General features: G+C 39.4%; 1 protein-coding gene across 1 annotated transcript in view; it reads left to right on the top strand.

Moving 5' to 3' along the window:
* ITGAL (integrin subunit alpha L) overlaps positions 1-21852 on the top strand; it is an 81226-nt gene that overhangs the window by 55384 nt on the left and 3990 nt on the right. The window contains exons 15-28 of the mRNA XM_058179433.1: positions 1402-1532; positions 3790-3950; positions 5657-5808; positions 5997-6125; positions 7408-7481; positions 9289-9430; positions 12002-12106; positions 12313-12392; positions 13779-13865; positions 14572-14647; positions 15443-15556; positions 16721-16786; positions 19452-19556; positions 20368-20463. Coding sequence (XP_058035416.1) covers positions 1402-1532; positions 3790-3950; positions 5657-5808; positions 5997-6125; positions 7408-7481; positions 9289-9430; positions 12002-12106; positions 12313-12392; positions 13779-13865; positions 14572-14647; positions 15443-15556; positions 16721-16786; positions 19452-19556; positions 20368-20463 — 1518 coding nt within the window. The remainder of the gene's footprint in view (positions 1-1401; positions 1533-3789; positions 3951-5656; positions 5809-5996; positions 6126-7407; positions 7482-9288; positions 9431-12001; positions 12107-12312; positions 12393-13778; positions 13866-14571; positions 14648-15442; positions 15557-16720; positions 16787-19451; positions 19557-20367; positions 20464-21852) is intronic.

Raw genomic sequence — 21852 nt, 5'->3', positions numbered from 1 at the left:
TCCTGCGTGAGCAGGGGGTTGGACTACATGACCTCCAAGGTCCATTCCAACTCTGTTACTGTTAAAGCTGTAGGCATCTCAGAAGACGCCAGTGGTCAAGTGTTTCCGTACTGTTCAGTGAATCTACATGGATGTGTGTGTAAAATCACCAATGGGGGAAATCAGTTTGAAGGATATAACAAATAAGAAACGTAAAAGAAATAAAGGATCCTATGAGCCCAGGGCATTTAACCAGCCAGGAAACTCCCAAAAGTGCTTTTTTAAAGAGGCTACTGGACTTTCTGGTTTTTCTTTGAAGATGTTCTGCTTCTCATCCAAGAAACTTCTTCAGCAGTCAGAGCTGAAGAAGCTTCTTGGATGAGAAGTGAAATGTCTTCAAAGAAAAACCAGAAAGTCCAGTAGCCTCTTTAAAAAAGCACCTTTGGGACAACCATGACCTCGATGACTGAGAATCTCCATAGACATTTCTCCAGGAGACTGCCCTGGACATTTCTATGCATCAACAAGGGTTCAGACAACATTTCTGACACATTTACTTCACATTCTGAAAGTCAGTCTTGGGTTGGGAGGACATTAGAACTAGAGGGTTGATGGCCTACAGCAAGGAGTGTCCAACCTTGACAATGTTAAGACTTCTTTGGCTTCAACTCTGGCTGGGGAATTCTGGGAGTTGGAGTTCACAAGTCTTAAAGTTGTCAAGGTTGGACACCCCAGGTCTACAAGGTTTCTTCTGTCTGTCAACTATGTCTTTGAATAGATAGCGCCAACATGACTGACCAAAGAAATCCAGCATCTATTCTGTCACTCACTCCTTATTAGATCTTTTGTAATAAGGAAGAAAAGGATGCGAAACACTGGGGGATGGTAGGAGGCAGGGGTGGTATTCAGCAGGTTCTGACCAGTTCTGGAGAACCGGTAGCGGAAATTTTGAGTAGTTCGGAGAACTGGTAAATACCACTTGTGACTGGCTCCGCCCCCAACTGTTCTCTGCCTTCCAAGTCCCAGCTGATCTGGAGGAAATGGGGATTTTGCAGTAACCTTCCCCTGGAGTGGGGAGGGAATGGAGATTTTACATTATCCTTCCCCTGCCATGCCCACCAAGCCACACCCACAGAACCGGTAGTAAAAAAAATTGAATCCCACTACTGGTAGGAGGAGAATTACAAATGGAAGAACACCGCTGACTTCAAGCCTGGAAGGATAGCTACATTTTCCAAAAAAAAAATCTTTTGGATGACCATCTATTGTTATTCCAAGGAAGTAATAAAAAATATTAAAACCTGGCAATAGAAACACAAATATTAGTTTTTGAAGCATTAGCTTTCTGAAAGAATCAGTCTAAAGGCTCTTCCAGTCTGGAACTTCACTTCTAGTTAAGTCAACAGCATTTATCTCCTGCAGAGAATTACTGGAGCCAGCATTTCTCCTGGTCTGAGATACTTTGGACAGTCCATCCATGGAAAGACAGACCTCAGTGGAGATGGTCTCACCAGCATTACAGTGGGAGCCTTGGGAAAGGTGATGGTGCTCCAGTAAGTGACTCAAAGTTCATGTTCTTGGGTTGTCCCAGATGAGGTCATAAGATTTCAGAAAGTGAAGGAAAGACCAGAAAGTGAAGCAAAGAGCAATTGCAGGTCACGTAATAATAGTTTCCACTACTGTATTTCTTAAACTGGAAACTTATTAGGAGAGTTTTCATTTCCTATAGCAGTGGTAGTCAATCTGGTCCCTACCGCCCACTAGTGGGCATTCCAGCTTTTATGGTGAGCGGTAGGGGTTTTGTCCAATACTGAAGCACTTTCCTTTTTTTAAATTTAATTGAGTTTTTTAAAAAATTTCATAGCATTATTTAAAAACATTTTCATTAGGTTTTCATAAAATTCCCTGTGACAATTTAAATTTTAGAAAATATACCATTTATATCGCCCATGCATAAGTTTAGTTCACGTTATGTAAGTGAAACTAAATGGCGCTATAGTGCGACTGCAAACAAAAGAGCCTCGTCCTAGAATAGTTTACGCAGCTCCCCCCACACCACCCAGCTGTAACAGACAAGCAGAGTGGTAGCCAGCGCCTCCCCCCAAACCCAATCCACGATGCGTGAGAGGCATGCTCAGACGACGATACACGGCGCATTACTGTGGAACCGGCGGGCGGTTAGAAAATTTTACTACTAACAGAGATACAAAAGTGGGTGGTAGGTATAAAAAGGTTGAGTACCCCTGTCCTATAGCAATAACAATAAACTTCTAAATGAACATCAGAATAGAAATTTCCCAGCTTGTAGGAAGCAATTCAGTTTTTGTTACTGTGTTTCCCCGAAAATAAGACCCTGTCTTATATTTTTTTGAACCCCGAAATAAGCACTTGGCCCTATTTTTAGGGTGGTCTTATTATTTGGGGGCACATGGAGGAAACTAGAGGAAATGGTGGGGATCAGCTGCATATGCGTTTAAATATTTTCGGGAGGGCTTATTTTCAGGGGTGGCTTATTTTAGCATGTGTGCTCAAAAGCCCAATTGGGCTTATTTATCAGGGGATATCTTATTTGGGGGGAAACAGGGTGTCTTCAAAAGATACTATAAAGAAAGAAATTTCAAAGATTCTTTTTTTCCTTTCTTGAGGCTTCAGCAGAATAACTGAAAATAACAAACAAAAATATACACTTTTCATTTACACTTCATTTAGTGAAGATAAGGAATTTGAAATTTATGTTAGATAGTATGTAGCTTCAGAAAGAGAAAGGATCTGATTGTACTTCTTCTTTCTCCTGTTTCAAAAGTAGAATTAAACATTAAAGGCAGAATAAAGGGAAATTCACAACTCTTGTTAACATTAATTAGTTGTGGGAAAAGACAAAATACAACATTCTTACTTTTTCGAAAAATTGACTGAGCTGGGGAGGAGTAAATTATTAGAAATAAAATCCCTGGATTTTAGAAAGATAAAAGTCTGCCTGAGCTAGGAAATTATTTCTCAAATTAAATTATAATTAAAGGTAGTCTTTGACTTACGACCACAACTGAGCCCAAAATTTCTGTTATTAAGTGAGACATTTGTTAAGTCTCACTTAACAAGGTCACAAGATAAGTCATGACTTTTATGATCTTTCTTGCCACAGTTATTAAGTGAATCACTGCAGTTGTTAAGTTAGTAATTATACAATTGTTAAGTGAAGCTGGCTCCCCATTGACTTTGCTTGTCAGATCGCCAAAGATGATCACATGACCCCAGGACACTGCAACCGTCATAAATATTATAAATAAATAAATATCATAAATAAGAGGTTCATAAAGGGGGCATGCATAAGCGCATCCATGTGCTTGTCCTACTGTCCCCATTTATTTGTACTCATTTCCTATGTTCATGTCCATGTTGATCTTGTACACGTTTGACAAATAAATAAATACAAATACAAAATACAAATATGAACCTGTGACCAAGTATTTGAATTTGGTTACGTGACCGTGGGGAATGTTGCAACGGTCATAAAAAATATAAAATCCTTTTATTCAGTGCCATTGTAACTTTGAACATTGTCACTAAATTAAAGGTTGTAAGTGAAGGACTACCTGCAATCCTTTAACTGCATAAACATAGTGCTTTTCTCTTTCTGTGGAATCTACAGATAGTCCACATTTTAAACTCCTACATTTTTTTCTCTTCTGTAATAAATAGTGTAGAGGTATTTATAGAGGTATAAATAATACCTCCTTCCCTTTTCACCTAAATGTAGAAGCTTTGATCCACATGGACTAGTAGAATATTTTTGTTTTCTGGTACTTGCAGATCCAGACCAATTGTTAACGTGGCCACACAAGTGACTTTCGAGCCCAAAGAAATTCCAGTGAAAGATGTTGAATGCACTGGGCATAGCAAAACCTGGCAAAATATAAATTTGAAATTCATGATCTGCTTCAATAGCAGCTTTGCCACAGAGAGATACACAGGTGAGTCATCTGGAGGACAACCAAACTGTGGGACTTATCCTGACCCAGCATTCACATCACAAGTGATATGAGGACAAGGCGAAACAGCTTCTTTGATTTCTTTGATGCTAGTTGCTTTCCTATGAAATGGCCAACTTTAGAAAGAACCCAAATGTAGAATAGGCTGGTCCATTATGTTTGAGTCTTTTCCGTGTTTGTGTCTTGTTATAGTCTTTATTTTTTCCCCTCACTTAAAATGGCGGTGTTAGGCCAAGGCTTTAGACTCAGCTTTGTCTTTCATTCAGGGCTTCTAATGTTGCTCTTTTTTTAAAGTAGTTCTCTGTTTAGGCAGCAATGGCGTAGGTGCTCTTTATGAATGGCCTCCAATTGCTTAAAACAGGGGTCTCCAAACTTGGCAGATTTAAGACACTGGATTTCAATTCCCAGAATTCCACCAGCCAGCTGGCTGAGAAATTCTAGGAATCAAAGTCCACAAGTCTTAAAGTTGCCAAATTTGGAGAATCTTGCTTATACAGATAGTCCTTAACATACGACCACAATGGAGCCCAACATATATATTGCTAAGGAAGACATTTGTTGAGTGAGTTTTTGCCCCATTTTATGACTTTCTGTCAAGGTTCCAGAAAAACCTCTTCTGCATAAAAAAACCTCAGAAGCCATTGTTTTTCAGAGTTCTTCACTAGCATGAGGAAACTGGCACACAATGAGTGAAATTCCAAAACTGAACTTCCAGATTCTTTTCCCAGTTATACAAGCCCCAAGAGTCCCACCCCCTTGACCCCTTTGATGGTCACATGGTCCCACGTTCTCCCAGTTCATTCGAATATCTTCTCACCACTCTTCCTGCAGATGTGAACACCATCCGACCTTGACCGCTCGAAGAATGTTACCATACCCCTCAACCCCCCTTCTTCCCCTCAGGGGAAAAATGTGGCAGCGTCTGGAACCCTAAAGTCTAGTATGGTTTCCAGGCCTGACACTTTCCTTGCCACAGTTGCTAAATTCAGTTATGGCAGTTGTTAAGTTAGTTGCACGATTGTTAAGTGAATCTGATTTATCTATTGACATTGCTGATCAGAATGTCACAAAAGGTGATCACATGATCTTGGGACACTGCAACCATCGTAAACGTGAATCGCCAACTTCCTGAATTTTGATCATGTGACCATGGGGATGCTGCCACAAGTGTAAGCGTGAAAAATTATCATGTCACTTTTCGACATGATATCATAACTTTGAATGGTAACTAAATGAACTGTTGTAAGTCAAGGTCTACCTGTAATAATCCCCTTGGGGACTTCCTGTAACAATTCCTTCTAATACTTATTCCCCTTAGCACAATTTTGTCTTTAATTATCTAAAAGGGAAGAAAGCATCCATTTTCATAGTACTTTTTATTTTAAAAAATGTTTATTGTTTTTAATCAGTTTGGGGTAGGTTGTTCTCTACTTATGATCGGTTGCTTAGAGACCGTTTGAAGCTACAGCCTACCTGAAAAAGGGAACTTATGAGGACTTTTTGTTTACTTCCTGTTTCCTGGTTGTTCGCTCTTTTTTTTAAGGCAGGGGATCGGGGGTGGGTGGGGTGGAATTGTATTTTTGGTACAACAGGATCCAGAGATTTGCTGTGATAGTCATCAAAACAGACAGAGGACCTGCAGAATGTCTGCTCTGCCTTTTACACACCAGCCATTTTCTTCCTTCTAGGAGATCTGTCTGCAAAACTCTTGTTCCACTTGGAGATTGACCCAGACAGAGCAAAGTACCGGGGAGAATTTAGGAATGGCAAGAATGTTCTAAACGGGGACAAAGAAATCTCTCTAAAGCCAGTGTGCGTATTGGAGGAAATTAATATCACGGTAAATCAAATCTACTCATTGATAAATCTCTTATTCATAGATTCTAGATTTCTTCCTCTTGTATTTTGGTAAAGCATCTTCTTGAGAAGGTTGGTTAGTCTGCCCTCAGATACTGCTAATGTGATGGTTACTAGCCACATTATCGTACAAGAATCCTTGCTTAAGCAGCTCCTGTCATTGTCTTTCAGAACTGCATTGAGGATTACTTGTCAGCCATTAAACTCCTTGTGAATTTATCCCTTGAGGAAGATGGTGTGCTGAAGAGTGGATCTCCCAGGCCTATTCTGAATCCTTTAAGCAATAGGACAATGGTAGAGGTGAGACCCTCTTTGTGTATGGGGTGGGGTGGGGTGCGGGAATAACAGATTTAGCCATCAGTAGAAGAAAATGTAAATCATGGTTGAACTGTGGTGTCCTTAGTGCTCTCTGAGCTTGGTTGTTTTCTGGCAGACATTATCTACCAAAGTAGATGACATCATCAAGGCAGAGAGTGGGGTTTGCTCTCTGTTTATCTGTCAGTATTGGTGGGAATGGTTTTGGTGGTTCCTTAATTGGGCTGTTAGCTTGTTGGGTAACACATTAACATTAGACTAACAATCAAGACACAAACAATACCCTGATCAAAGAACTGCCAAACAAACAACAGTACACAGCAACACAATCAAGGAACTACTAAGACCAGTCCCATTGACACTGACAGGGAAGCCTCTAGAATATAAAATGAGAGCAAATCCCACTCCCTGCTATCCCTCATGATGTTACCTAGTTTGGTAATGAAATGTCTGCAAGAAAAGTACCAAGTTCAGAGAACATCAAAGACCCCACAGATGTAGCCACGAAGACAGATGTCCTTAATAGCTTGTGGCAAAACTGGGAATTCAGGAAATGACATTGTTTTGAGTGATCCTTAATTTCAGCCGTTAGGGACAACTGATTTGGATGGAGATAGGTGGGATGCACGAGCTTAAAGCCAGCTGGGAGGGAACCAGGAGGTGGGCCTCAATCTGGCATATTTTAGCATAGGGTAAATGTCTGTGGAGATTCTCAATCATCCAGGTGATGGTCGTCCCAAAGGTGCTTTTTCAAGAGGCACCTGGACTTTCTGGTTCCTTTGAAGACGTTTTGCTACTCATCCAAGGAGCGTCTTCAGCTGTGACTGGATGGTGGGGAATGGAAAGATTTATATTCCTTGTAGACAGCTGGTCATTTGCATTCTTTTGATGGAGTTGCTGAGGCTACTTGGAGGTTTGTCTGTGTCCTCAGGGTCACCTGAGTAGTGGGGGAGGGGGAGGGATATGACATCATCTATCTCCAGTCTACAACACAGTCCTTTCAGCAGTTCCACACCCATTTGTACTACTCAAGTGACCCTGATGACACACAAGCCTCCAGGTTGCCTCAATGACTCTCTATAAAGAATGCAAGTGACCAGCTGTCTACAAGGAATATAAATCCTTCCATTTCCCGCCATCCAATCAGATCTAAAGAAGCTTCTTGGATGAGAAGTGAAACGTCTTCAAAGAATAACAAGGAAGGTCAGCAGGATAATGTATTACACTGGACATGTGTAAATATTTCCTATCTTATCAAATACAACAGATTCCTTTTGACAAGAACTGTGGAACAGATGAAGTGTGCGTGGCTGACCTGAAACTCACCTTCCATTCTTCAGGGTAAGTATAAATTCCTTGATACTGTCAATCACTTTTCTTCAAAGAATATGAGTAAAATCAGAAGCTATCTAGGAACTGCAAGGTTTCAGTTTCATCAATGCTAATCCACATTTATGTAGCCTGCTATTTTAAACTTAACCAATTGCTTAATGACTGTTCAAAGTTACAACCCACCCCTTGCAGTCATGTGTTCAAATTTCAGGCATTCGTCAAGCAGTTCGTATTTACGACTGGTTGCAGCATCCCAGGGGCCCCTGAATGCAGTTTGCAAGTTTTTTTCCAGTTTCTGGTACAAAAAGCATGCATTTGGGAGAATGGATCTGCTTATCGACCAAACGATTTGCTTAATGACTATAGTGACTCACTTTGTAAACAAGGTCATAAAATAAAATCAAGTCATTTAGTGATCCCCTTAATGATTACAAAGGTATCGACCAAAATTCTGGGCTTAATTGTGATTGTTGAGTGAGAAGATATCTGTAGATTGTTTTAATAATCTTTATATTTAGGTTTGTAAAATATTAAAATTTAAAGTGAAGCTGAGTGAAGCCACAGATAACAAACATGGCTACGGAGAAGAATCCTTGAGATTTTAGGCTGCTGGAGTTGAATAAATGACTAGGTGGCTCAGTGGCTAAGACACTGAGCTTGTTGATCAGAAAGGTCGGCAGTTCGGCGGTTCAAATGCCTAGTACAGGTCTCCTGCATGAGCAGGGGGTTAGACTAGATGACCTCCAATATCCCTTCCAACTCTGCTACTGTTACTAAATGATCTTTCAGAAACTCCTAGTTTCTCTTCTACAGTTTCTACAGTTCTAAAGGCTCCAGGGTGAAATTGCATGGACTAGCAACTCTTGTGGCTGTTTTGCAAGCTTGCCTCAAGGCTGCATCAACAGAATAGAATAGAATAGAATAGAATTTTATTGGCCAAGTGTGATTGGACACACAAGGAATTTGTCTTGGTGCATATGCTCTCAGTGTACATAAAAGAAAAGATACGTTCATCAAGGTACAACATTTACAACACAATTGATGATCAATATATCAATATAAATCATAAGGATTGCCAGCAACAAGTTATAGTCATACAGTCATAAGTGGAAAGAGATTGGTGATGGGAACTATGAAACGATTAATAGTAGTGCAGATTCAGTAAATAGTCTGACAGTGTTGAGGGAATTATTTGTTTAGCAGAGTGATGGCCTTCGGGAAAAAACTGTTCTTGTGTCTAGTTGTTCTGGTGTGCAGTGCTCTATAGCGTCGTTTTGAGGGTAGGAGTTGAAACAGTTTATGTCCAGGATGCGAGGGATCTGCAAATATTTTCACGGCCCTCTTCTTGATTCGTGCAGTATACAGGTCCTCAATGGAAGGCAGGTTGGTAGCAATTATTTTTTCTGCAGTTCTAATTATCCTCTGAAGTCTGTGTTTTTCTTGTTGGGTTGCAGAACTGAACCAGACAGTTATAGAGGTGCAAATGACAGACTCAATAATTCCTCTGTAGAATTGGATCAGCAGCTCCTTGGGCAGTTTGAGCTTACTGAGTTGGCGCAGAAAGAACATTCTTTGTTTGTCAAGATCATATGAAGTGCTAGTACTGCTTTATATTATACCGGTAAAACCATATTTGGAATAGATTTTTAAGAAGAGGTTCAGAATGGTATAAGTCTCCTGCTCAAGCACGGGGTTGGACTAGAAGATCTCCAAGGTCCCTTCCAACTCTGTTATTTTGTATTTGATTCTGTTTTCGGTATATTTATCGAAATTGGGAACGGAATAGCACTAATCCACTTCTGCTCCTGTACAACAGGTCTAAGGAACTGGTTGTATCTCCTCAACATCCGCTAGAAATGAATTTGGAACTGGTGAATCAGCGGGAAGATGCCTATTTTACAAAGCTCTATGTGCCCCTGTTGCCAGGTCTTTCTTTCCGCAAACATTCGGTGCTGAAAGTACGTATGCTACCTTTTCGAAGGCAGGACAGGTTTGTTCCCCCACCCCCACCCTCACTCCAGTGCCATGATTCTGTCTGCTGGAATAGCATATATTTCAGTAGCTCCCTTTTATCTGTCCGAAGAACTGTGCTAAAGGAAAAGCCACAAAGTTTGAGCTTTTTGAAAATGGAGTGTTTCTAATGGCCCAAAAGTCCAGGCTATGTGGCGAGTGAAAGCTCTCTATGGCAGGGGTCCCCAACCTGTGGGCCATGGTCTGTTGGCCACCGGGCCACTTGAGTGGCTGGCCAGTATGCACACCTGTGTGTGCCCGCATCCCCTACTCACATTAGGGTTATGGGATCACATGTGCGCTATCGTTACCAAGAGCGCACACTCCCATTTGCGCTAGTGCCACAGCATCGTGTGGGCGCTATCATCACCTTGAGTGCACACACCCCACTCGCACTAGTGTTGCGGTGTTGTGTGGATGCTAGTATTGTACGGGTGCTCATGGCCCCGTTTGCGTTGTGCGTGCAATCGTGGCCCTGTTCGCTCATGCGCATGCACACATAAAGGTAGCTCCCCCGAGCCAACTCAGAAAGGTTAGGGACCCCTGCTCTATGGCATGGGTCTCACCCCAATGGGATTAACACCCCCCCACACCCACTCTGGCTGAAGGTGCATGTGGATTCCATCAGCCAGGGAATTCCAACTGGAAGGGTTTGGGAGAAAACCATCTTTTCTGCCAAGGTTCCCACCGACTGAAATATCCTGTCCCTCGAGATGGGATCCATCCCCCCCATCCCCCTTTTGGCCTTTTAAAAGGGACTGAAAATCTAGCTGTGCCAATTGGCTTTGGGGCCTCCATCCTTGTATGGAGGTGGTTAGTAGCTTAGAAGATCCCTCCTGCATCCTGTTTACATATTGCTCCTTTTAACTCAGCTCGTTGAGAATTTTAATGTTTTAACTTTTAGGGCTCAACATTTTTAATGTTTTAAAGCTTCTAATTCTTTCATATTGTTGCTTTATTATTTATTTGTATCCGGTCTCTATTATTTTTATAAATAACTCAAGGTGGCGACCATATACAGCATGTTTTCCTCCTCCTATTTTACCTCACAGCCACCAACCATCCTGTGAGGTGGGTTGAGCTGAGAGAGAATGAGAGAGAATTTTATGATGTTATAAGACACCCAGAGTCACTTGATAATGAGATGGACAGCATATAAATGTAATAAATAAATGTAGTTCGGAGTGGCAGGAAGGAGAGGTTCATTCCCAGAAGCCAGAGAGACAGCAAAGAGACTGGGAATGTCTGGTAGGCAAGAAGAGAGCGAAGGCAAACCTTCCCTAGCAATTCACAGAGTACAGTAGGACCTCTGGTCAGGATTCGTTCCATAACTTTGGTCATAAACTGATTTGGTCGTGACCTGAACCTAATTTTGGAGATTTGGCGCTTACAAAAAAAAATGGCACAGAAGGGGAAATGTGGGGAAAAAAAGTGCATTTTTTTGTTGGAACTCAATTTGGTTGTGTTCAGAAGCATTCGTGACTAGAGGTTCTACTGTATATCTATTGTTATACAGATTCGGTCTGGCAAGATTCTGTTTGTAGGTGAACAACAATGAAGAACTATTCAGAAGTATAGTAAAAAACTATTCAGAAGTATATGTAGTCCTTTACTTATAACAGTTTGCTTAGTGACTGTTTGAAGTTACAACAGCACTTTAAAAAAATGACTTCGTTTTTCACACTTATGACCAATGCAGCATCCCCATGGTCATGTGATCAAAAGTCAGCCACTTGGCAACTGAATCATATTTATGAGGGTTGCAGTTTTCCGGGGTCCTGTAATCATCTTTTATGATCTTCTCACAATCAAAATCAACGGGGAAGCCTGATTCACTTAACAACCGTTTTACTAACTTAATTGAGGGGATTCTCTTAACAGCTGTGTCAAGAAAAGTGTGTAACATGGGACAAAATTCTCTTAAGCACTGTCTTGCTTAGCAACAGAAATTTTGGGCTCAGTCTTGGTCATAAGTCAAGAATTACCTGTAACTCCATATGTCATTTTTGGTTCTTTGGGCCTGACATGAATCTTGCCAGACTAAAGCAACTATCTGCATAAGTATAAGATACACTCTGTGAAGTGCTAGGGAGCTCCGCCTTCACCCTCTCCCTCCCTACCAGACATTCCAAGATCTGCTACGGTATCTCTTTGCCCTCTGGAAAAGTGCCCCTCCTTCCTGTGACCTTGAACCACATCCCATCACAGGATAACCGGTCTTGAGTTTTTATTTTTATTTTATTTTTTATTTATTTTATTTGTCACAACAGTATATATAAGCATAAGCATGAAATAACTATACGATATATAAGCATATATATAAGCATAAGTGTGTAATAACTATAAGAAATTGGATATAATCAAAGGGAATCTTAGGACAGGAACGGTAGGCACGTTGGTGCTCTTATGCACACCACTTACAGACCTCTTAGGAATGGGGTGAGGTCAATAGTAGACAGTTTTTGGTTAAAGCTTTGGGGATTAAACCGAATCTCACCACCACTTCTTTTCTTTCCCAGTTCAATGCTCTCGTCATCCTGCAATGCAGTGCAATGCTACATCGTCAGGACTTTCAAGGCCTTGCTTGCAACGTCAGTCACCCCATCTACAGGAATAGCACAAAGGTATATAATCATCCTAGTGAGCTGGTAGGGGGCTAGTAGTGTTGGATCTTCACCATTTTCTATGCAGGATGATGACTGTATTGTAAGAAATGCTTACCGGTCCTTAAAACATGGTTTAACCATGGCCAGAGACATAGAATGAAAAAGACAGTAAAATGCTTGGCAGACGTTGTGAACTATCTCAGTGTTGACCTGGTCTCTCTTAGGCTTTGATCCAGCTTCAGTTTGGTGTGCTCGACAACATTGCCTGGAAAGAAAAATTGGAGATGGTGGCGTTTGTCACCAGGTAAACTTCAATTACTTATTTTACTGAACCATTGTGTTATACCTCTTGCAGCCTTACTATGTTAGGTGCCACCTAGAAAGTAAAATGAGCTGTCCTAATTTTAAATCCTCCACTCAGGATGAGAAGGGAGAGGATAGATGGAAAATTGACAAAAAGTTTTGGAAAGGAAAATCATGGAGAAATGGCAGGGTGACACATGGTAAAATTGAGGGGATCCAAAAATGTAAAGGTCTTAAAGGAAAAGAGGGAAGTGGATTGAAAAAACAATTAATTGAAGCTGCAGAAAAAACCAGGACAGAAGCCATCAGCATACAGCTTCGAGTTATTATAATTTAGTATTAATTTAGTATTTATTTATTATAATGTAGTATAGGTATACAGTACAGTACTATAATGTAGTACAGTTCTCAACTTATGACCATAATGGAGTCCTGAATTTCCATCGTAAGTATGATGGTCATACAAGGCAAGACAGGATCCAATTTTACAACTTTTTTTGTGGCTGTTGTTAATTAAAACATGTTGGTCGTTAAGGGAACACCTCAGTCATTACGTGAATCTATTTTATGAGTGTTTTTTCCACCAAAAAGGCTGGAAACCAGCCAAAATGTCATGAATCATGGCCATGTGATTGCAGAATGCTGCAACTGCCTGTGCAGCCCTCAGAACTCTGGACCTGTAAGTACCTTTGAGTGGGGAGATCCGTTATAACTTCAAATGTTCATTCAAATGGTAATTAAGCAAGAACCAACTATCTGTATCAGATGTTGGAGAAGAATTGTCTGCTATAACAGACATGTTGGCTATAACAAAACATATTTGTTGCTTTCATTCTAGCCTTTGTCTATGCACTGCAGGATGAAGACTCTTCTGCATGCTTCCAAGCCATATGATCCTGAGCTTTTCTTTTTCTTTTTTCTTTTTGCCAATTGGGACCGCAATTCTTGCTGATGTCATCTTGTGTTAGGTCTCTTTCGTGAATGTTTTTTTATCAAGCGGGGTCCATTCTACGATTGCCTTGGTCCAACTGCCATCAATTCTTCTTGCTATGCAGCCAGCCCATTTCCATTTCAATTCTTTTACTTGCTTGATGGCATCGTATACTTTTATTTGTTCTCTAATCCATGTGCAAGTCTCTCTATCTTGTCTTATAAAGCCAAGCGTGTATCTTTCCATGGCTCTTTGTGCCACTCGTTGCTTTTGTATCGATTGTGAAGTTAGCGTCCATTTTTCACTGGCATGTTAGAGCAGGAAGCACACATTTGATCGAAAACTTTTCAGGCACAGGGGGAGGTTGTCCTTGTTTTGTTGCTTATGGATGCGGAAGTCTGGATCACCTTTGGAACGAGTAGTTCTAAGATTATATTGTGCGTTACTCTCTTACAGTGAGAATGAGGAGAATGAAACCCTTCAAAACAACAGAGCTGTTCATAGCATCCCTGTGAAATACCCCATCAACATCATTGTCAAGAGGTAAGATCCTTGCCTTTCCCCACCCCCCATTTTCCTCCTGGAAAAGAAAGCAGAGCTGTATGCCACTGTAGTTTATTCCATAATTATGCAGAACGAATCTAACATCCAGAACAACCTAGTGACTGTGGATCAGTTGAACTCTGATCTAGTAACTTTACAAATACTGGTGTTTGAAATTCTTCCAAAATCTTACACGCTCATTTTTCAGAAGACACGACATTTCCTGGGCTTCCAACAGTTGCTTATTGTGGCATCATCACAAATACAGAATGTACTCATCTAGGGTTACTTTGCTTCGTTCCAAGATTGGGCTTCTAAATGAGGTTTTTATTATGTAATTTCCTGTTGGGGTCATAGAATATTAGGCAGAGTCCACATCTTGTCAGATTTGAGCTGCATCCCTCTTCCCCCCCCCTCGCCACTTATCTTCTTTCTTTCTACAAAGAGAACCAGTTAAAAAGACTGTATAATGTCTTTTAACAGTATTAGGAGTCCTCTGTCTGCAAATACCGCAAAATTATTTTTCCCTTTTCAACTATTTTTTTATTGTGGACAATTAAGTTCTCTTGGAGACAGTAAATTCAAGGGGGTTCTAGTAATAACAAGATCTCTTGCTATGGCATAAATTCCACTTTGGGGTGGGTTTGCCTTTCTCACCTTCTCGTTTCCTTCCTTGCTCATCCATTCCTGGTTTTGTCTCTTGCAGGTTAGAAACATCTAACCAATACATTGAATTCAGTTCTGAACGGCAAGAAAACAAGACCGTGACACACTCCTATCAAGTGAGTTGGTGCTTGAAAGATTTCTCTCAAAATAAGAACTCTGTAATATCTGTAATGGTGCTTAGAATCCAGTGGAGTTGGGAGGAAGTGGCCCAAAGGCTTATTTTTATGTATTTGCATTTATTAAAAAAAATTATATGGCTGCCCAAGTCACACACAGATGACTTCAGGTGGCTTACAACATTAAATATTACCTACTTTATAATGGTTGGTTGCACAATCATCCAGATGTTTAGACTGAGTTTGGTATTTTTGTCCATCTATCAAATCTTTCCCAAATACTTGGGATAGGCAGATGTTGTAGTTGGATGGTGTTAATGGTCTTGTCACAGAATGTAAGTTGTTACAAGCAAAGCTGCCTCTTGCAATTGACCAATGGTAATGTTGTCAATGACAATGGTGTTCAAGGGATGCTCCGTACGTTTTGGAATTGCACCCACCTATTACTATTGGAACTATCTTTGCTTTCTTTTGCCACAATTGTTCTACTTCTATTTGCAGGTCTTTGTATGTGATTATTTTCTCTAGTTCTTTCTCTTCTTTTCTGCTGTCTCCAGGTATTGTAATGTCCACTATCCAGACTTTTTTTGTCTTTCTTAATGACAGTTGTAAAGTGTGGTGTGGCAGATGCATGGCTGTTTGAATTCTAAAGTTCCAGAGCCTTTTGGCTTCTTCAATTGCTATTACTCTGTCTATTTGGTGGTCCCATCTGTTTTTGCAGGCAAATGATATTTCTTGCAGATTTTCCAATGCACAATTGTTGCTACTTTGCCCTTCACTTTCCTTTACTTCCAGGTAACTAATTGGGCCCTGGGGGCATTCCCACCACCTACAGTATTGGTGTATATCAAAGTGCCAACTAAAGTTCCTTCTGGACTGATATGGAAGATTGATAAAGTCCTAACTGAGGTAAGTCAGCTTACTTAATGAAAACTTATGTGAACTGTTGTTCTGTGCTCAAATCTAAGCTCCCAAGACTGTTTTAGACAATCCAGTTTGTTCCATCAAAAGGATCTATTGGAGGTAAGATCAAAATTTGCAATTTGGCAGGTGCAGCAATGTGATCCAAAACTATGGTGCACCTGTAAAAGAGGTGAGGCTTGGATTGTGATGTCATACCCACGTTACAGGTTTTCACACAGACATACACACACACACTTTACAAAATTACTAGACACATTTAAATTTTTAAAAGAATACTATGAATCTTCCCTTATCTTTAAATGATTTTATCTAAGGCAGAATGCTTATGTCATTTTTCTAAAATGCAAGTGTGTTAGGAATTACAGGAGCAAAAAATAATGTCCAGGTTTACAAAGACAGGGTGGATAAGACAGCATTATTTGACATAATCAATCCAGGCATGCCTTTCTATATTAAAAACTTTACAGTTTACTTTGTCTGCTTATACCACACACAAGTAAGCCAATATTTTGAGCCTCCTTTTCAGATCACTGAAATGGTTCCTGTAATAACCTCCACTCTCATACTATGTTCCAGTGGTGGGATTCTACAAGTTCGGACTGGTTTTGTATGAACTGTTAGCAAAGCGCGCGCTCAGCGTGCTGGTTATTAAACTGTAGGATCCCATACCTGCTATATTCCCATCTAAATATGTACTTAAGTAATGTCTTAATTATATATACTTGATAATCATGACAGATAATCTGAAGGTATCTTGTTTCCTGCATTTAAAACATTCTTGGGGTGGATTAATGTAGAACAGTGTTTCTGGCTGGAGAATTTTGGGAATTGAAGTCCACGGTCGAAAAAGTTGCAAGGTCGAAAAACACTAATACGGGGGTGGGGGGGAAATCTTGGTTTCACTGTGCAGTTTAGAAACCTTTTAAAATCTTTCTGTAATTATCTGAAGGCCTGCTATCTAGGAAACCCACGAAAAGTCAAAGATTTTGATGCCTGCATCCTTGGGAACACCTTGCTGCTTTAGTTAAGACTGACAAAAAAAATAAGAGTGCGGTATCACAGCAGTAACGCTGTCCATTTCAGCCATCCATTTGATGTTACATGTTTTACATGACAATAATACGGAATAGTTCCTGTGTTTTTTTTTAGGATCCTAATGTGAATTGCCAGCCAGAAATGAACATGACCGTAAGGAATTATCCCACGTTAATTAAGGTAGCTTATACCTCTAAATATGATGCAATATTATTAAGTAATTAAAAATATGCTGCTTTACATGTTATATAAACAACAGGTGGGAGATGAAAGAGAAAAGGAAGCAAAGAAAAACATGTACAGGTCGTCCTCATCTTACAACAGTTCGTTTAATTACTGTTCAAAGTTACAATGGCACTGAAAAAAGTGACCTATGACCATTTTTCACAGTTACAACCTTTGCAGCATCCCCATGATCACGTGATGCTTGGCAACTGATTCATATTTATGACAGTTGCAGTATCCCACGGTCATATAATCTCCTTTTGCGACCTTCTGATAAGCAAAGTCAAACAGGAAGCCAGATGCACTTAACAACTGGGTTACTAACTTATCAACTGCAGTGATTCACTTAACAAATGTGGCAAGAAAGGTCGTAAAATGGAGGAACACTCACTTAACAAATGATTCACTTAACAACAGACACTTTGGGCTCAATTGTGGTCATAGGTCGAGGGCTGCCTGTACTTATTTCACTGAAATAGTCATGCTTGCAGTAAATTAGGAACTGGCAGAGGGTAAATTGGAATTTATGGATTGCCAACCCCATTTCTTTTAACAATAACTCAAAGACAGAATTTGTCCCTCCAAATTATGCTGAGTTGAAGAACAGTCAGGAATGGATTAGATACCTAAAGGATCTAAAGATTCTCAGGAAGGAACTGATAACTCTTGTGTGCTGATGCTTACCCGCTGTTTTAAGTAACTTTGGAAACTAAGGTAGTAAGTTAAAGGTTTAATGGAAAAGGTGGGCTTCAAGCAAGGGCCTCTGGTGGCTCAGCAGACTAAGTCTGTTATTAACACAGCTGCTTGCAATTACTGCAAGTTCAAGTCCCACCAGGCCCAAGGTTGACTCAGCCTTCCATCCTTTATAAGGAAGGTAAAATGAGGACCCAGATTGTTGGGGGCAATAAAAGTTGACTTTGTATATAATATACAAATGGATGAAGACTATTGCTTAACACAGTGTAAGCCGCCCTGAGTCTTCGGAGAAGGGCGGGATATAAATTCAAAAAAAAAAAAAAAAGCAGAATTTTAAAATAAGAAAGGAAATTCACTTCATAAGGATTAGGAGTCTTCATAGGAATTCGGGAGTTAAGACACTGGGTTAATGACAGTAAGGAAGAAAAAGAATTTTAGGGTTAGGGGAGATATTTGGATAATAGAGATTGGTAGAGACAAATAAGCAAAGTTGTTAGAGAGGGACATATTGGGATAAAGAAAGGAAGGGAGGGAAGGAAGGAAGAAAAAGGAAGGAAGGCTGTAAGATTTAAACTTCTCAATTGAAACAATCAGGAGACAATGAGCAATACAAAGAGCTTTAATAACCTTTTGCAAAAGGGACCCATTTTGTGTTCATGTGTGGAGCAACTAAAGAGAGTGAATTATGCATGCGAATACAAAGATTTAAATACAGTTTCAAAGACAAAACCAACCACTCCTTTAACACCATTATCCTTTGCCAATTTAAGTAAGATAAGTTTTTGGCTAAGTAGCAGCAGTTTCCTGGACTAGAAATCCTCTATGTGATAGTTTACCGCATGTTTATCATAACAATATCATCAATTTCAGTATGACAGCTACATTCCTGCCAAAGTTAGCCTGACCTGACTTGGAATGTGCTTAATCAATTTATGGCTTTGTTTTTCTCCTCAGAAAGTCCCTTTTACACAATTCAGTATCTAATATCTAACAGCTGGAGTTTTAAGTCATATTAAGGATAAATATGGCTTCCCTCTTGCTCACTTCTTTATAAGAATAAGTCCTATTTCTCTCAAAGACTAAGAATGAGAAACTTCATTTTGAATTGTGCTTAACGATCAGCTACTCAAGAATTAATGTGTATCTAATATTGAAGTAATTTCTTTTTCAGTTCCTGTAAAGGCTCATTCATTCAAGAAATCCATTTGGATGAAAAAAGCTGAATATTTACAATACTCTCAAAAGCAGTAAATTATTCTAAAGGACACAGAGGATACCATTCTAGTCCCTCTGAGATAATGAACAGGAAGGGATAAATTAGCAGGATTCCCCGCCCCCCCCCCCTTGGGTAGTATAGAGACCTATTTCAGAGAATTTAACTAAACTACCTCAGCTTCTTCCATCCAAGCAGATTCCTTGAATGAACTGGGTGTCCTATGTTAGGAAGACATGAATAGATTGAAATGTACTGAAATTTTCTGGAATTGTATCATCCATAAGTTACCTTTTTATTTTTATTTGTATAGATCATTTGGGGCATGGCCAGTTTCTTAAAGATTTTAAATAAATGGTGTGATTCATCATGGAATTGCTTGATCATTAAAACAACTAGCTCCCCAAATAATTATTCCCTTCTTAAAGAAAGAAGTAACACCAGAAAGTATTCTACTTTCTGATTTATCTTTTGAAGAAATAGTAAGAAACAGTTTCTTCTTACTGGCTTGGGACAAGGCTATGATCTGGAAATATCTTCCACTGCTGCTTCTTTTGCAGTATTATTTACAAGGAAGTATATCAGGATGCCTGCTAGGTATGAGAATATTAATTTGATCAAAATAAAGTGTCATTTTAAGCAATCTTAATTTCTAAAAAAGACGGTGAGTGCAGCTGGAACATTTCTTTAACTGTGATGTTTTCTTTTTAGCACTGTGCAATTGACGAATATCTTATCTACAAATGTGATCTTGGACAGATAAATTCATCTACGATCCATATTATTGGCATGATGTCTACACAAAACAAATCAGAGGTAAAAACAGCTCCATAATTAACAATGGTTTCTAACCCCATTTGTCTTATATCCGAAACCTGGAGAATGGGAAAAATTATTTTTCCCTCATCTAATAGATGTCAGAATATTTCAGTAGGCAGGGACATTTATGAAGCTTGTGGATTGCAAAGGAAAGAAACTACAGACTTACAAAAAACTGAGAAGAGGTATTAGCAAAGAATCTGTGATGGCAGTAAATGTCCTAATCTAGCTATCCTTGTCATGACATTATCCAGATTTTAAAATAACCTGTTATTTTGTTATGATTTGTTTGGTTTCGCTTAGCATACCATAGGAGCACATTTGCCAGCACAACTGAATGATAAATTGCTGAACATCAAATGGTTATTATATACATTAAAGTTTTCTAACTACCTCTGAATATCAGTGTTGTGTTAATGGATTTTGAACACGCTACAGTTGTTCATTCATAATCTGTCTCACATAATCATGTTTCCCCCTTTCCATCTATATTGCATTTGATGAAGTGACTGTAATTTCTTCATAACAAAACCGTATGTCTTATATCAGCCTCCAATTCTGGGATACCATAATGTTCCACCTATAATGTTTATAATTAAAAACCTCAAGCAAACACAAGAATAAAACTATCTGATTTTCAGGATAGCAGAAGCAGAGGTGTCCCAGGGCTCATAGACTGGCGACTTTATTATAAAGCAGCAATATTAGTTTGGGTTAAAGAGTGGATAAATTTGAGAAACAAAAGATTCATTGTATGATTTATGCTGCCTGATGCAATGTAAACTTCATTATCCTTTTATCTTGTTAGCACTTTCTTCAGGCCGAGCTTTGCACAGCCTTGTGGGTTGAATTTGATACTAGAAGATATAAAAATGTCTACAGTCATGAATTTGCCCAGTTTCAGGTGGGTTTGTAACTGAAATTATTTCTTTCCTTTCTTCCCTAACAATGATGATGATATTGTAATTTATGGTATTGTTATCTCTTCTGCTATAATACCCCTCCAACCAATCCGTGTATTTTAGGCTGGAAGCTCTCAGAACAATTCAGAACAAGGGTCCCCATCCCCCGGGCTGCGGCCCACTACCAGGCCTTGAGCCTTTCAGAAGCAGACTGCAGAAGTGGCGGATGTGCATGCCCAATGCTTGTGCAAATAGAGCTGCACATATGTGCTTGCCTGCCATTCACGTGGAACCATCTCCTCTCCCCCTCCCCACCAGTCTGCAAAGCTGAAAAGGTTGGGGAACTCTGATTCGGAAAATTCACAGAAAGGTTGCAGAACACTTTTACATTTATTAAACTTTTTTCTTTACTATAATATGGTCAGCCGATCAAACTGGCTACAAACCCTAAGTCCCACGATTTTTTGAACAGCTTTGATGCAATCTACTAATTTTACCTCCTGTATTAAATAAGCCATATCATCCCTTCAAATACAATCCAAAATCTAATCTTGCAATTGGGTTTTGTTAGAACCAGTCAAAAAACACAAACAACTGGATAAAACACTTAAGATCCTCCAAATCTCCTTCATTTTCAAACATTATTACAAAGTATGTTAAGCACTTTAAATTGGTGTTTTGGGGGATTTTGAACTACTTTTTAAAGTTACTGGGTGGGTTGAAAGGTCAAATATTAATAATAATAAATTATTATTTATTAGAACAGAAGGGAAAATGTTATGAGGTAATAAAGTTTGCATTATCAGAATCTTCAGCTGAACAGGAAAGAGACTTTATCTGCTAGCTATTATTTTTATTTAAAGCAGTGGTCACCAACTGGTGTCCGTGGACCACTGGTGGTCCGTGAGAAAATTTTGGTGGTCCGCCGAAAAATGATTTGCGTTTTTTATATTGCACTATATACTATTTCTTTTTAAAAATTCATATTAGTGGTCCACGGGATTTACAAATATGAATTTAGTGGTCCCTGAGGTCCGAAAGATTGGTGACCCCTGATTTAAAGCAACTATTTAATAAAACTTCGGTGGAGAAAATATGGCCGTATGCCAGTCTTAAATGTTTGCTTATTTTATTTGCTTATTATTAAGGGGCGTGCATAAGAGCACTAAAGTGCCTACCGTTCCTGACCTATTGTTCCCTTTCATTATACCAAATTAATATAGTTGTTGCATAGTTTTGCTTATATATGTTTTTCTTTTATGATGTGTTGTTGTTTTATATCAATGTTTGCGTATCCAGTTGTGACAAAATAAAATAAAAATAAAAATTTACAGGATCTCCCTGGCTGTAAAGATGATTATGACTTTATGCCTCCCTTTCTTTTATATGCC

This window comes from Ahaetulla prasina, chromosome 4 (genome assembly GCF_028640845.1).
Source record: "Ahaetulla prasina isolate Xishuangbanna chromosome 4, ASM2864084v1, whole genome shotgun sequence".
Classification (NCBI taxonomy): Eukaryota; Metazoa; Chordata; class Lepidosauria; order Squamata; family Colubridae; genus Ahaetulla; species Ahaetulla prasina.
Note: the sequence above shows the minus strand (reverse complement) of the source record. Positions and strands in the feature narration are given on the sequence as shown.